General features: G+C 46.4%; 1 protein-coding gene across 3 annotated transcripts in view; it reads left to right on the top strand.

The window, feature by feature from the left end:
- Positions 1–14265, top strand: part of cubn (cubilin (intrinsic factor-cobalamin receptor)) — a 403204-nt gene that overhangs the window by 155509 nt on the left and 233430 nt on the right. For all 3 annotated transcript variants that reach the window (XM_068013312.1, XM_068013303.1, XM_068013322.1), the window contains exons 24-25: positions 1883–2039; positions 2125–2241. In XM_068013312.1, the coding sequence (XP_067869413.1) occupies positions 1883–2039; positions 2125–2241 (274 nt within the window). The remainder of the gene's footprint in view (positions 1–1882; positions 2040–2124; positions 2242–14265) is intronic.

The following is a 14265-nucleotide window of genomic DNA, read 5'->3' as shown; positions in this document are numbered from 1 at the left end:
CATGAAAACTGATGCTTAGTAACATTCAGTTTTATCATTGCTGTTCTACAAATAGTAATCATCTTGCCTCCAGTGTTAATACTTCTTATGAGCTGCTGTTAGCATTTTTACTTCTCTACTTTTGGCTCTGGGCACTTTTATATTTTACAGGATTTTTGATCGTACTTCAACCTTTCAAAATCACTCTCCCCTTTATACATTCCATGTCAGAAAGCTGGTCACTCTAATCCTGCAGGGCTCTGCTGTTAATACAAAGGGCCTAAAGTCCAAATAACCGAAACCAGCTCACCGCATTTCCTTTAATTAAACTTGTGGCTCTCATCCCCAACAACATAGTCATGGATTCATATTTTCATAGGTCTACGATCCAGTGCAGCGATCCAACATTCCAATCTCCATAGCAATCAGTCTGGATTTCATGTCTGCCGCATTAACTTTGAGTCAAAAACATTAGAAGAAATATGTCAACAAATTCCCATTCAGGCAAAATTCAAAATGCTGCAAAGAAAGGATCGTGCTGAACAGCATGGGTGTTCTAAAACTAGGCTATTCATTTTAAACTTTTCAGATATGAGTGTAGTTAAAATGATAAAACATTGATTGTATAAAAAGAAAACAAAAGCCTCATATATTTGAAATCTAAATGGAAAACAAAAAGTGCTGCATGGAGAGTGCAGCTCTCTCAGCTTCTGTAAAGATCCTTCATCAGAGCTGGAAACTGTAAGTTATAAATGTCTTTCGATAGGAATGAGTAAAATGAAAGAGATGGGGGAATCAGCAGGTAAAGCCAAGGAATCTGAGTTCTGTCACAGACAGTGAGCTAACAAGTTTAAATGGCATCCTTTTTTTCTCTAGAAAACTTGAAAAGAGTAGAATACTGGTCAGTGAATTGCAAAGATTATCTTAGTGAGGGAATAAAAAGACATTAGAAGAACAAAGTTATGAAAATAGCTAAATAAGACAATGGAAATGCAAAGACATACAAAAAAAAGCTGATTTTACTCCCTCTACCTGATGTAAACGGGGTAGTAGCTGCCTGCAAATGGCATTGAGTCACTTTCTGCCCTGTTTACACTGCTGCTTCAGCAGCCACCATCTTGGGTAGGGCTCACCTATGTTAAGCTGAAGTCCATTTATAATATGAAAATTGGGATCTTATCATGTGCGTAGGATCTTAGTTGCAAATTTGAGGTATAAATGGGCAGAAGCTGCACCACACATACTCTGCCTATTTTTAAGCAGGTGCAAAGTGGCCTAACCAGGAACCACTAAAAGCTGCTCAAGAAAAAGCTCAGGAAATGTTAAAGATTTTTTTGTTGGGGGCCAATAGGAACAGGGGTGCTCCTCCTGATCACACAACAACTCTCTGACCACTGATGGCCCATCCAAGAGTGCCTGGGATTGCCTCACCCATCAGGATCCACATGGGATCCAGCTGATTTCCCACTTACGCATGACCAGTGAGCTGCCATAGGGTACCTGTTGGAGTCCATGGCTCATTGGCAGCATGCCAATGAGATCCAAGCCACAAAATGGCTTGGGCCTCACGCTAGCAAGGTAGGCGGGTAGCAGGTGCACTCTGCATGCTGCCCACATGTTCTCTGTCTGTAGTTGAAATCAACCCCCTCATCTCCAAACTGAAGAAATAAGCAAGATAATAGGGGACGTAGCTAGGATCTGAAGTTGCTGATGTTAACTTTTAGACCAGAGTGCTCTAATGGGTCCAGGAGGCTTGCTGTTGGTGAAGCTTGCATTAAGCTTGGTTGGAACAATATAGAAAGCCTAAGGTGAAGAGCAAGTTATTAAATTGGCCTATAATGTTCTGACTGCCATTCTTCATAATCCATTCTAACCGCTGCAATTGTTATCTCTTCTCTTGTAGGTTTATGATGGCTTGGATGAAGCAGCCCCTATGTTGGGAAAACTGTGTGATGGTTTAATTCCAGGAGGGATCACCTCTACTCACAATGTAATCTATGTACGTTTCCGCTCACAAAGCAGTAAAGAGCACAGGGGATTCAGAGCTCAGTTTAGTCAAGGCAAGTCCAATTGAAACTTTTATTTTAGAGGATTTACATAACTTCACCCAGAAAAGCCTACTTTCACATTATGTTTTGTTTACAGCATGTGGGTCCTATATTATTACGGATGATATTGGTGGAGCTATCACATCACCTCTCTATCCCAACAACTATTCAAACAATCAGAACTGTAGCTGGATCATTCAAGCCCAGGAACCATGTATGTAAGACTCTTGCTATGACCATTATCAGTTTCCTGTTTTTTTGTGAACGTATTGGCTAATGTTGAATGATTTTCATTTTTTGCATCTGATTTACCAGTGAGGAAATGAATCATCATCTATGTTCTGCTTGAGTTAACTGTTTGTATTATCAATGATAATATGCATGTCAGCTGGCTCTCAGTTGGCAGCACTTTCTTCTCTGAGTTAGAAGATTGTGGGTTCAAGTCCCACTCCAGAGATTTAGGCTGACACTCTAGTGCAGCACTGAGGGAGTGCTGTACTATCAGAGGTGCTGTCTTTTGGATGAGATGTTAAACTGAGACCCTGGGCAGGATTTGGGGTTTTGCGTTGGGGTCAAATGGGGGGTCAGAGGCTTGCACTATGTGGGAAAGAGTCACCCGGCAGTGATTTTCCCCGCTTGGCCAATTAGTGACCAGAGAGCACGCTCGCTACCCAATTAAGCAGTCTCAAAGCTGGAGGACCTCCAATTGGCCCTCCAGCTCAGAAGGAGCAGCAGCCAGCTGCAATTCAGGTAAGGGAGGGACAGGGTGCCTTCAGCTTGAGGTGACCTCTCTGCAATTTTTTAAACTTTTAAATTAAGAAATGGACTGAGCAGCCAGGCCACCATTGCAGAGGGGAAGCCCTTCCATGGGGCAGCCTGTGGACAAGCAGATAGGGAGTGCCTCAAAGCCTGCCTGGAGTGCTGGACCCCAGTCTGTCGCCAGGAGGCCACCTCCAGACAGCTGGCCTATTCCCAATGCCTCAGGGGGCCCACAGGCGAATGGAAAATAGTCCTTAATAGGCCTTTAATTTCCCTTAATTGGCTACATGCCACTTGTGGCCGGATAGTCCTTCCAACCCCCGTCTTGCCCTCAGGAAAATGGTCTAGAGGTGGGATGGTACCAGGAAACTGGCACACTCGGAGCGAAAATTCAGCTTCCCCCACCCTGCTATGTGCCTACCTGGGTGGGCACAAAGCAACCTATGGCACTGTTTCAAAGAAGAGCAGGAGACTTCTCTCTGGTATTGTGGCCAGTATTTATCCCTCAACATCACTAAAACAGATGATCTGGTTATTTCCTAATTGCTCTTTATGGGACTGTGCTTCAAAAATACTTAGTTGGTTTAAAATGTTTTAGGATGTCCAAAGGTCGTGAAAGGTGCTACATAAATGTAAATCTTTCTTTCTAGTTTTACAAACTTTGAGGTCCACATAGTTTTAATTAATTTTCTCTTTGCTTCTGAATTTGTCCACTTCTTTTTTAAAGTATAATTTCATGCACAACACACTTCCTTTATTGCCTTACTTAAGAGCCCATTAAAAATATGTATTTATTTATGGGATGTGATTGTCACTGGCAAGGATAGCATTTATTTCCCATCACTAACGCCCTTTGAGAAAGTGGTGGTGAGTCACATTCTTGAACTGCTGTAGTCCATGTGGTGAAGATACTCCTACAGTCCTGTTGGGAGGGATTTTGAGCCAAAGACAGTGAAGGAACAGCAATATGTTTCCAAGTCAGAGTGGTGTGTGACCTAGAAAGAGGAACCTGAAGGTGGTGGTGTTCCTTTGCTGCTGCTGTCCTTGTCATTCTAGATGGTAGAGGTCAAGGGTTTGGGAAGTACTGTTGAAAAAGCCATGGGGCTGAATTTCCATCGGGGGCTGGAATGAAGGTGGGATGTGTTTGAAACTACACACGCCAGCTGGCATGCTGTTTTCCTGGCGCCATTCCCGGTGCTGGCAAGTTTCACCTGAGCAGCTACAGAGCAGCGCTGAGATCCCACCTGATCAATTAACCACAGCAATTAAGATTGGTGAAGAACGCATTGCGAGCTCTTTGAGGGGCATGTTCAGATTTTCACGGGGCATATGGGCTTCACGCGGTGTCTGGGACAGACCAGGTGCTTGGAGGCGGGCACACAGCAGACAGCTAGTCATGGTCGGCCCAGGGAATTAGGTGGGCCCCAAGAAAGGGTCAACGGCACAGAGGGGGACTCAGCCATTGGCACACAGGTGCCATTTGGCACAGGTTGTGGGAGAGTGGTCAGTAAGCACTCAGGCAGTTCAGGGGGTTGTCACCCTGTTGGCGTCATGGGGGCCGTAAGAGGAGGGGGAAAGACTGCCAAACACAATTGGGGGCGCTACCTGAGCACAAGGAAGGCAGCAACTGGCAATGGGGGCATGACACTCAGATTTTGGGTCCAGTGGCGATGAGGAGCAACATCCTCCACAGGAAGACCAGAGCCTTGGGAATTAGGAGGGCAGAGGAGAGGGGCAACGGGCAGGATGGCAATGGAGGCCATACTCTCATCATAGGGTCTAACGGCGAAGAAGGAGCTATCTCGAGATGACTGAAAAGCAGCTCACCATGCACTGCCAGTAGCCATCAAAATCACTGTGGCCTTGAACTTCTTTGCTTCTGGCTTCTTCCAAGGATTAGGAGCAGACCCTGATTGTATCTTGCAAACAACAGCACACCACTGCATCTTGCAGGTTACTGGTGCCCTATTTGTGACAGCTGGACTGTACGTTCAGTTCCAGACAGACACTGCCTCGCACGCGCAAAGGCAGTGGGTTTAACCTCCATCGCTGCATTCCCCCACGTGTAGGGCATCATTGATTGCACCCATGTGGCCATCAAGGCCCCAGTAACTGGCCAGTGAGATTCATCAATGGGAAGGACATCCACTCCCTCGATGTGCAGCTGGTTTGCAGTATACACAGCTACCCAGAGGATTCACCATCACCATACCTATCCTTCCTCACGCTATTTAAAAGGATGCTCACACGTCTGGCTTCATTTTCCCATGGCGGCTGAAGTCCCGCCACTGGGGCCAAAAGTGGGAGGCGAGTCTACTTCGGCCAGTGGTGGCACCCGGTGAGGTCTATTCCCAGCGGTAGCCAGTTATGTGGCTTGTGCCAGACCTGCCATCCCTATTAAGAATAGGGGTGACCATTGCTGAGGCTGCACCTGCAGGATGAGGGTGCATCGATGTTTGTGCACCCCCAAAAAGTGGTAAGTGGGGTCTGGTGATGTTGGCGGGAGGCAGGCCTCGGCAATCAGGGTGGGGAGTGGGGTCGCTGAGGCTGGCGTGCCCAGAACGGAGGGACACCCCCAGCACGTCAGGTTGCACTGGACCATCTCCCTACACGGTGACGGCCACGCCCTACCCCCCACCAGTGCTGCCAAAATGCTCATGGAGGCTCTTAATTGGCTACTTAAGTGGCTCAAGTGGGCTCTCGGCAGGCGGCACATCTGCCAGCTTTCCTACCACTGACAAAATGGCATGGCGAGAAGATTTGGGCATGCACCCCCCCCCTCCCCCGCCGTCCCCCACAATATTGCCAGCTTCTTCGCCTCCCAGCCTGTCACCAAGGGGATGATAAAATTCTGGCCCAGGTGTCAATATTTACATGGTGATCATAAAGACGAAAAGTGCACAGTTACAGGTAGAAGACACCCCAGTGACCCATTCAGTGCTCTGACCAATGTGGTGGCCTCTGCTCTTGGCCACTTCCACACAGTGCTTCCCTTGTGGCCTCGGAGCAGGTGGGGACAGCCTGCTCGTTTGTCTCTGCCTTGGCTAAGATGCATATGGCGGACCTCCTTGTTGTGCACATTGCAGGGACAGCATCCATTACTGGGCCCTGCTGCACAGATGGGCCCTCAGTCAGAGGGGCCAAGGAGGCTGATGATTATGATTGTACCCTGTGAGGGGTGGCATTCTCATCCTCCTCGGTGACTGCCTCAGCCCTTGTCTGGCACTCCAGATGTCTGGAGGGGAGCACCAGTTGGTGCGTAACTGGCATCCACTCCAAGCATGTCTGGGCCATCAGCACAACTGATCAGTCCAGGCTACATAGTGTATCATGCATTCTGTGACTGTCAGTGAGCAGTCCCTGCATGCACTCTGAGAGCTGCCGCATATGGCTCTCCATGAGGTTGTCCACGCTCTCATTGGAGGAGCTCATGAACTCAAAGCCCTGAGCCATGGTGATGCACATGAGTTGAATGGACTCCTCTAATCTCTGCCCATAACCATGCACTGCCTCAGGGAATAAAAACAAGAAATGCTGGAACCACTGAACAGGTCTGGCAGCATCTGTGGAAAGAGAAGCAGGTTCCGAAGAAGGGTCACTGACCCGAAACGTTAATTCTGCTTCTCTTTCCACAGATGCTGCCAGACCTGCTGAGTGGTTCCAGCATTTCTTGTTTTTATTTCAGATTTCCAGCATCCACAGTATTTTGCTTTTATTTTACTGCCTCGGGGAAGTCTGACATGTGGAAACACATCTGTTGTTGCATATCTAAGTCATAGAGTCATAGATCCTAGAGTTATACAGCACAGAAAAAGGCCCTTCGGCCCATCATGTCCGTGCCAGCCAACAAGCACCTATCTATTCTAAACCCATTTTCCAGCACTTGGCCCATAGCCTTGTATGCTATGCTAAGTAGAGCCTCCTGGGCAATTTTCCACTTTGTGAGATAAATGGCAGTGTTGCTGATGTACTGAAGCAGCTTGGCTAGAGACATGGCTAATTCTGGAGCACAAGTCTTCAGCACTACAGCCAGGATATTATTGTGGCCCGTAGATTTTGCTGTATCCACACACAGCAGTTTCTTCATAACACATAGAGTGGATCAAATTGTGTTTCTCTAAGCCATGATAGTGAGTGTTGGCTATTTTAGAAGGGATAAAGTAGAATTGAGCGCAATCCTTCCCTTACACAAAAGGCTGGATTTTAAGGAGCCCTCGATGTCGGATCCATGGTGGGGGGCCTGAAGATGCCTCCGGATGAAGCCCGCCACAGACTTCGATGCGGCAGGGCCCGATCCTCCTGGTGGCAGTGAGGCACCATGGCACCCGCTCCACCGCTGGGCGACGGGACCAATGAACTTACGTCGCCTCCTGATGTCCTGCTGTGATCTTTGGCCAGTGGCCGGCACTCCTGTGCCTTCGGATCACCGTCTGAGGAAACGAGGCACAACACTGGTGGGGGTGGGGTGGGTGGGGGGAGAGGTAAGTTTATCAGTGTGGGTGGGGGGGTCAAATTAACATCATGGGTGCAGGGGATGGTGGGAAGGGTTGCAGTTTAAAGTTTGTCCAGTTTGTGGTGGAAGGTCAGATGGAAGAGGTAAGTGTTTTTGTGTAATTGTTATTGTGAGGGGTGGGAGAGGGGCAAAAGAAATTTATTTTTTAAAATGTAATTAGATCTATCTTTAAATATTTAAATAAGCCGGTAGGGCTAACAGCGCTTTAAAAATGGCGTCAGCGCCTGTGCACAGGCAGCTGATGCCATTGCCGGGGACGGACAGCCCGCCTCCTCCATGTGATTGGGGCGGGGTGGCCCAGGAGGAGAAACAGTCTCTGATTTTTCAGTGGATAGGAGCAAACCAGTTTGAACAGAGGAGAATGGGAGGAAGAATCTCTTCTTCAACTGGCAGGGAGAAGAACACCTACTTGAATGAAATGGAGCAAGCAAAAGTGGTAAATTGAACTGCGGGGAAAGTGGTGGGGTGCCAGCATAAATTCTTTCACCACATCTCTTGACTCCTCGACTGTTGCTAAATTATCAGGCTGCTTATCCAACATCTAGTACTGAAGCAGAAATGTCCTCCCATAAAATATTGGGAATACTGAAGCCATTGTCTTTGGTCCCTGCTCCAAACTCTGTTCCCAGCTACTGACTCCATGACTGGGCTTTTATGCCACCCCGATGAGCCCCTGATTGGCCAGCAGCTCTATTAGGCGGGACTTCCTACCTCAAGTGGGTGGCAGTCCCATCTCACACCAGTTGAAGCCCAGGTACCTGCAAAATACAGGTCGGATCCCCAGGCGAGGCAGAGCGGGTCCGCCACCGACTTTTCTAGCTCCCGTCTGCCTAAGGTAAAATTCCGGCTCTTTCTTCTCTCCCTGGCAACTGTCTGAGACTAAACCAGACTGTTTGCAAACTTGGTGTTATATTTGACCCCAAGATGAGCTTCAGACCACTGTTATGACTGAAGCGGGAGGAGTGCACTGTTAATTCAGTCCCACTTCTCCACAGGTCACAACATCTTTTTAAATTTTCCCACTTACCGAAACAGTCAATCAGATACTCTATTTTCGCCAGAATAAAGCACATCAATTAGGTTTCTTTAATAAACAAAAAAAATTATCAGTTTATTATAAACCAAGTTTTAACCAATAATGAAGTAAAACATACACACAAGTGGAAATATTAAAGCCCTTATTTATCCTATCCCTCACAGACACACACACACATAGACAACCAGTTAACTGGGGGGAAAAAGGGATTTTTGTTTACAGCTGTTACAAAGAAATAGAAGGAATAAAAAAAAAACACTTAGGCTGAAAAGAAGGTATGGAAAAATGTCCTTAGTTTCAGTGAGGTGTCCCAAAGGCGTTGATGACTGTCAATGGGATCTTCCTAGAACAGTTCTTTCCAGGTGATGTTGATGTTCAGTTTGGGTAGGCTTTCCAAGAGATGCAGCTACAGAAGGCTCCAAAACAGGGTCTTACAGCAGGAATCAGCAACAAGATTTTAGTTATCACACATTTGATGCAGGATTTCTTCAAAGATGCAGGATTTCTTTTCAAGAGAAATATGGGCTGGTGGACTCCTAGCAGGTCAAAAAGTTAACTGGTCACTTCTTTCTAAACATCTCTCCAAGTCAAAACAACCCATGCTGGGTTTTTATTTGAAAACAGGTGCCTTCCAGTAAGACATGTTTACTAGCCAAAACCAGGAACCTTCTGATAGCTGCTTTTTTAAAAAACCCACAAAGTTCAGCAATCTCTTTAAAATTCCATATGAATCCGTGTCCATAATTCAAATATAAATTCTTGAAACATATTTTACAAAGGAAATAGAAGCAATTTTGTAACACCACATATCTACTTCATTAATAAGACCACCAATTTCCACCTCTGTAACATTGCCCAACTTCGGCCCTGCCTCATCTCTGCTGTTGAATCCCTCATTCATGCCTTTATTACCTTTAGACTATTCCAATGCAATCCTGGCTGGCCTCCCACATTCTACCTTCTGTAAACTTGAAGTCATCCAAAACTCTGCTGTCCGTGTCTTACTCGCGCCAAGTCCTGTTCACCCATCACCACTGTATTCCCTGACTTCCATTGGCTCCCAGTCAAGCAACCCTCTGAGCTATCTGAGCTCATCTAATTTTGGCCTCTTGAGCATGTCCTATTTTAATTGCTTCACCATTGGTGGCTGTGCCTTCAGTTACCTAGGCCTAAGCTCTGGATCTCCCTCCCTAAACCTCTCCAACTCGACTTCTCTTTCTTCCTTTAAATCACTCCTTAAAACCTCTCTCTTTGACCAAGCTTTTGGCCATCTGCCCTAATATCTCCTTATGTTGCTCCATGTGAGGTGCCTTGGGATGTTTTATTATGTTAAAGGCATTATATAAATATAGGTGGTGGTTGTTATGATCAGGGAGGAAAAGGTAAAAGAGTAAATGCTTCAATTGAGGAGGGAGAGGGGCTGTGCCAGCACAGGAGGAGGCCATTCAGCCCATCATGCCTGTACTTGTCATTTGCATTTTGTTCCAACGGGTGTGAGAGGTAGAGATTGGGTAATGAATTGTTTATCATTTACCATCTTTGAGGAAGCAACATCAAAGCTTAGCTTATTTTAATTTTAGCCACCTATTGTTTCAGTGCCTTTATTAATTAATGACTTGTGTGAATACACTTTACTACTTAGCTTTTTAAAAAAAAGACATTTTAAAATAATTTTCTTTTCCAAATTCTTTCTGTGAAAAATTGGTCTAAACATCCTAAAACATGATAGAAATGATAATCTATGTAAAATATGCAGTCAATGCACAGACAGAGGAATTTCATATGAATATATTAAATGTATGCCACTATTTTCTCAGCATAATTTCAAAGCCGGTGTTTCTTAGGTTTGTATGTTTTAAAAACCAAAGCTGCTTGCAGTTAAACTAATTTTATCTGCAGGCAGTTGTTCAATTCTTGCTCATTTATTCAGCAGCAACAATTCAATCAGAGTTAAATTTACGTCCTGAAAGTGACATTGAAGTTGCAGCTATGGATCGAGAGGTTTAAAAATTGATCATCTGAAATAGGCAAATGAAATATTTCCTGTTAGATCCGATGCCTCATATATCAATTTAAGAACAAATATAAGAGATGCCATGAAATTAATCAACATTAAGTTTGCAATGTACACACTGGGGAAAGCATGAAGGGAAGTGCTAGGGAGTTTCTGTTTAAGATATTTCACTGCACTGGTACACCAGCCTGTAATTTGATATTGGGACAAACTAACTAGTCAGTTTCTGACTGAAGAGTCTGTAAAGTAATTAAGAGGGTAGTGTTATCTTAATGAAGATTTTACAAAGCATTTTATTGTATTAAAACAGAAAAGGAGCCAACCATATAATCCAGAATATGATGACATAGTTGTTACTGTCACTGGTGTCGCTGCTGCAACTAATTTATTAAACACTAGAATTAAAAAGAAATGTGTTGGAAAAAGTTCACACAACACTAGATACAGCATCTGCTGTTGTACAAACATAGTAGAGCAACAAGAGTAGAATTTGGGTGGAATAATTCTGGGGCTTTCTGAAACTGAAGAGATGATCTTAACTGTACCAGGCAGGTGGGCAGTAATAATTGGTCAGGTGACTTACTCGTCGACATCCCACTTGGATCCCGCTGTATTCAATTCTAACCTACTCTTCTGTGCAGGCAGCAAGGGCTGATGCCAGCAGAGTCTTTGGGCAAGAAATTTGCCCCCATATGGGGGTAGAAATGGAGGCAGGTGGACACATAATTTCACGCTGCCAGCTGCCCTGCCAGTTTACCAGCACCATCCTACCCTGAGCCATTCTCCTGGAGGCCCTCAAGCACGGGTAGGCCAATTAAGGCCAGAAATCAGAGGCCGATAGGAATTTTTCAGTTAGCCTGTGGGCACCCCCCCTGCGGCATTGGGAGCACAGCAGCTGTCTGGAGGAGGCCCCCCCAGCAACAGACCACGGGTCCAGTGCTCCAGGAAGACTTTGTGCCCCCCCTCATCTATCTGGCTACAGCTGCGACCACAGGCCACCCTGTGGGTGGGCCGCCCATCTACAATGATGGTCCAGCAGCTGTGGCCATTTTTATATCAAATATTTTGCTGAGAGGGCACCACAAGATGGAGGCACCCTCTTTCTCCTGTACCTGCAATGGCTCCTGCTTCTTCTGTGCTGGAGGGCTTCCTATTGGCCCTCCATCTTCAAGAGTCCGCCCGCCATATTTAATTGGATGCCAACCCAGACAAATCCATGTCAGGTGACTGCTCCTGACATGGTGTAGGTTTGGAGCCCACTTTTGATGCCAACGTCGGGGTCCTGACCCAAAACGCAAAATCCTGCCCCTTCTTTGGATATGCAGATCTGTGTTCTGAGATGTCAAGTAAACCCATTTGCAATTTTTACTGTGGTCTAAGCAGGGGAGCTGTAGTGGTTTCCTCAGTGGGTGAAGATTTCAGGAAAAGCACATGGGACCAGGCAAGGAAATTAAAGGTAATTGTTCTCCTTTCCTTGTGGGGACAGGGGGAGCAGGAGTTCTCCTGGCTCTACAAGGAAATTTGCACCTCCCTTGACCCTCCCAAAAACCCCTCCCTCCTCGCAACCCCCCATCCCCACCCCCCAAAGAAACCCTTTCCCTGTGACTCACCTGAGGGCTGGCCTCCGTTTTGGTTCCAGCTTCTGCCACCCAAGCTTCTTCTCCCACCCACTGGTCCACTTGCTGTCTCTTCCTAATGAGGTCAGGAAGTTACAATCATCTGGGCCTTACACTGATTTGGGTGGTGGGTTCTGGTACTTGCCTTGTCCGCACACACAAGTCCAATTTCAGATTATATCTGGGCTTCAGTTAACCTAAGAACTATCTATTGAGGGCATATGAATTCTATTGTCTTGGCATTTCTTCGTGGATGAAGATTTTGGGAAGGTTGTAGTCATCGGTTGCAGGTCCGCTGGTGGCTAGTCAGGCCTATCCGTGACCGGCAGATTCTCCCACAGCGGGTACAAGTCAAGGTGTAGTTGTTGCTGGGACAAATGGATCTATCCTTCTCCTCCTTTTCTCTTTCATGCTGGTTCTTCACTCAGTCTCAAAGGTGTCTGTAGCCCTCCTGATGTAACATCTCCAGGCATCACGATCTACGGCCTGCGCTTTCCATTGGCGATAATCAATGTGGCACACAGGGAGGGACTTCTTCAGGGAGTCCTTGAAAAGTTTGCATGGGGCCCCTCTGTTCCTTTTACCCATGGTCAGCTCTCCATACAACACGATCTTGTGCAGGTGATTATTGTCCATCTGGGCAACGTGACCCGCCTAGCGCAGTTGGCTTTGCAGGAGGATGGTTCAATGCTGGTGATGTTGGCTGTTTCCAGGACTTCAATTTTTGTGATGCGGTCCTGCCAGCGGATCTTGAGGATGCTGCGGAGGTAGCGCTGATGGAAGCGCTCTAGAAGGTGTACATGACGGCGGTATAGGACCCATGACTCGGCGCCATACAGAAGGGTGGTGAGGACTACGGCTTTGTACACTTTGAGTCTGGTCTGCGCTCTGAGGCTGTTGTTGCTCCACACACATTTGTCGAGTCTGCCGAATGTACTGTTTGCTTTTGAGAGCCTATTGTCCACTTCCTTGTCTATGGTGGCATCAAACGAGATTACGCTCCCCAAATAAGTAAATTGCTCGACGGCATTCAGATCAGTCCCCACGATGTCAATGCTTGGTGGTCTATATTCTTCTTGGGGTGCAGGCTGATGCAAGACTTCAGTTTTCTTTAAACTGATTTTTTGTCCCAAGAGTTGTGCTGCCTCGGAAAAATGTGTTGTTATACATTGCAGGTCTGACTGACTGTGGGCCAGGAGAGCACAGCCATTGGTGAAAAGAAGCTCGTGGATAAGTTTTTCTTTTGTCTTTGTGTGAGCCTGAAAATGCCTGAGGTTGAAAGGGCCTCCATCAGTCCGAAAGCGTACATAAACTCCCTCCTTAAGGTCTTCAGTTGCCTGCTGCAGCATCACGCTGAAAAAGATGGTGAATAGGGTCGGGGCCAGCACACATCCCTGCTTCACACCATTGGAGATATGGAAGGGACTCGAGAGGTCACTATTTTGCTTGACTTGTCCATACTGATTTTCATGAAACAGCTTCACCATGGCCAGGAACCTAGGTGGGCATCCAGGTTTTTCAAGGATTTTCCAAAGTCCATATCTACTCACAGTGTCGAATGCCTTGGTGAGGTCCAAGAACGTGACGTACAGGCCTTTGTTCTGCTCACGACACTTTTCATTGTAATTGTCTGAGTGCAAATACCATGTCTGTGGTGCCTTTGTTTGCTCTGAAACCACACTGGCTCTCTGGGAGGTTTTCTTATTCAATGGTAGGCACAAGCCTGTTCAGAAGTATTCTAGCCAGGATCTTCCCAGCAATAGAAAGCAGGGTGATCACACGGTAGTTGGAGCAGTCTGATTTTTCCCCTTTGTTTTTGTACAAGGTGATGATAAAGGCATCACGAAGATCCTGTGGAATCCTGTCCTGTTCCCAGCAGGCCGTGAAAAACTCATGGAGCTTGGTGTATAGGGCAGGGCCACCATGCTTCAAGGCTTCGGGGGCTTTGTTGTTCTTCATCTGGTTGATGACGGTCACAGTTTCCTTTGACAGGCTGTTGTTGGATGTGATTGATGGCAGTATCATGCACTATGCACTTGGCACTGAAGAGAGTTTCAAAGTGCTCTGACCAGAGATCCAGGACTGACTCTTTGTTGGTGTGTAGGGTCTTGTCATCAGCGTTCCTCAGGGGGTTTTGGGTTTGATGTGCTTGTCCATAGACAGATTTTAGTGCATCATAGAAACTTCTTATGTTGCCAGTATCAGTGTACAGTTGAATTTTATCTGCAAGTGTGATCCACCAGTCATTTTGGATGTTCCTCAGTTTACATTGAAGGGTTCTACATGCTTGACGGTAGGCT

This window comes from Heterodontus francisci, chromosome 2 (assembly GCF_036365525.1).
Source record: "Heterodontus francisci isolate sHetFra1 chromosome 2, sHetFra1.hap1, whole genome shotgun sequence".
Taxonomy (NCBI): domain Eukaryota; kingdom Metazoa; phylum Chordata; class Chondrichthyes; order Heterodontiformes; family Heterodontidae; genus Heterodontus; species Heterodontus francisci.
Note: the sequence above shows the minus strand (reverse complement) of the source record. Positions and strands in the feature narration are given on the sequence as shown.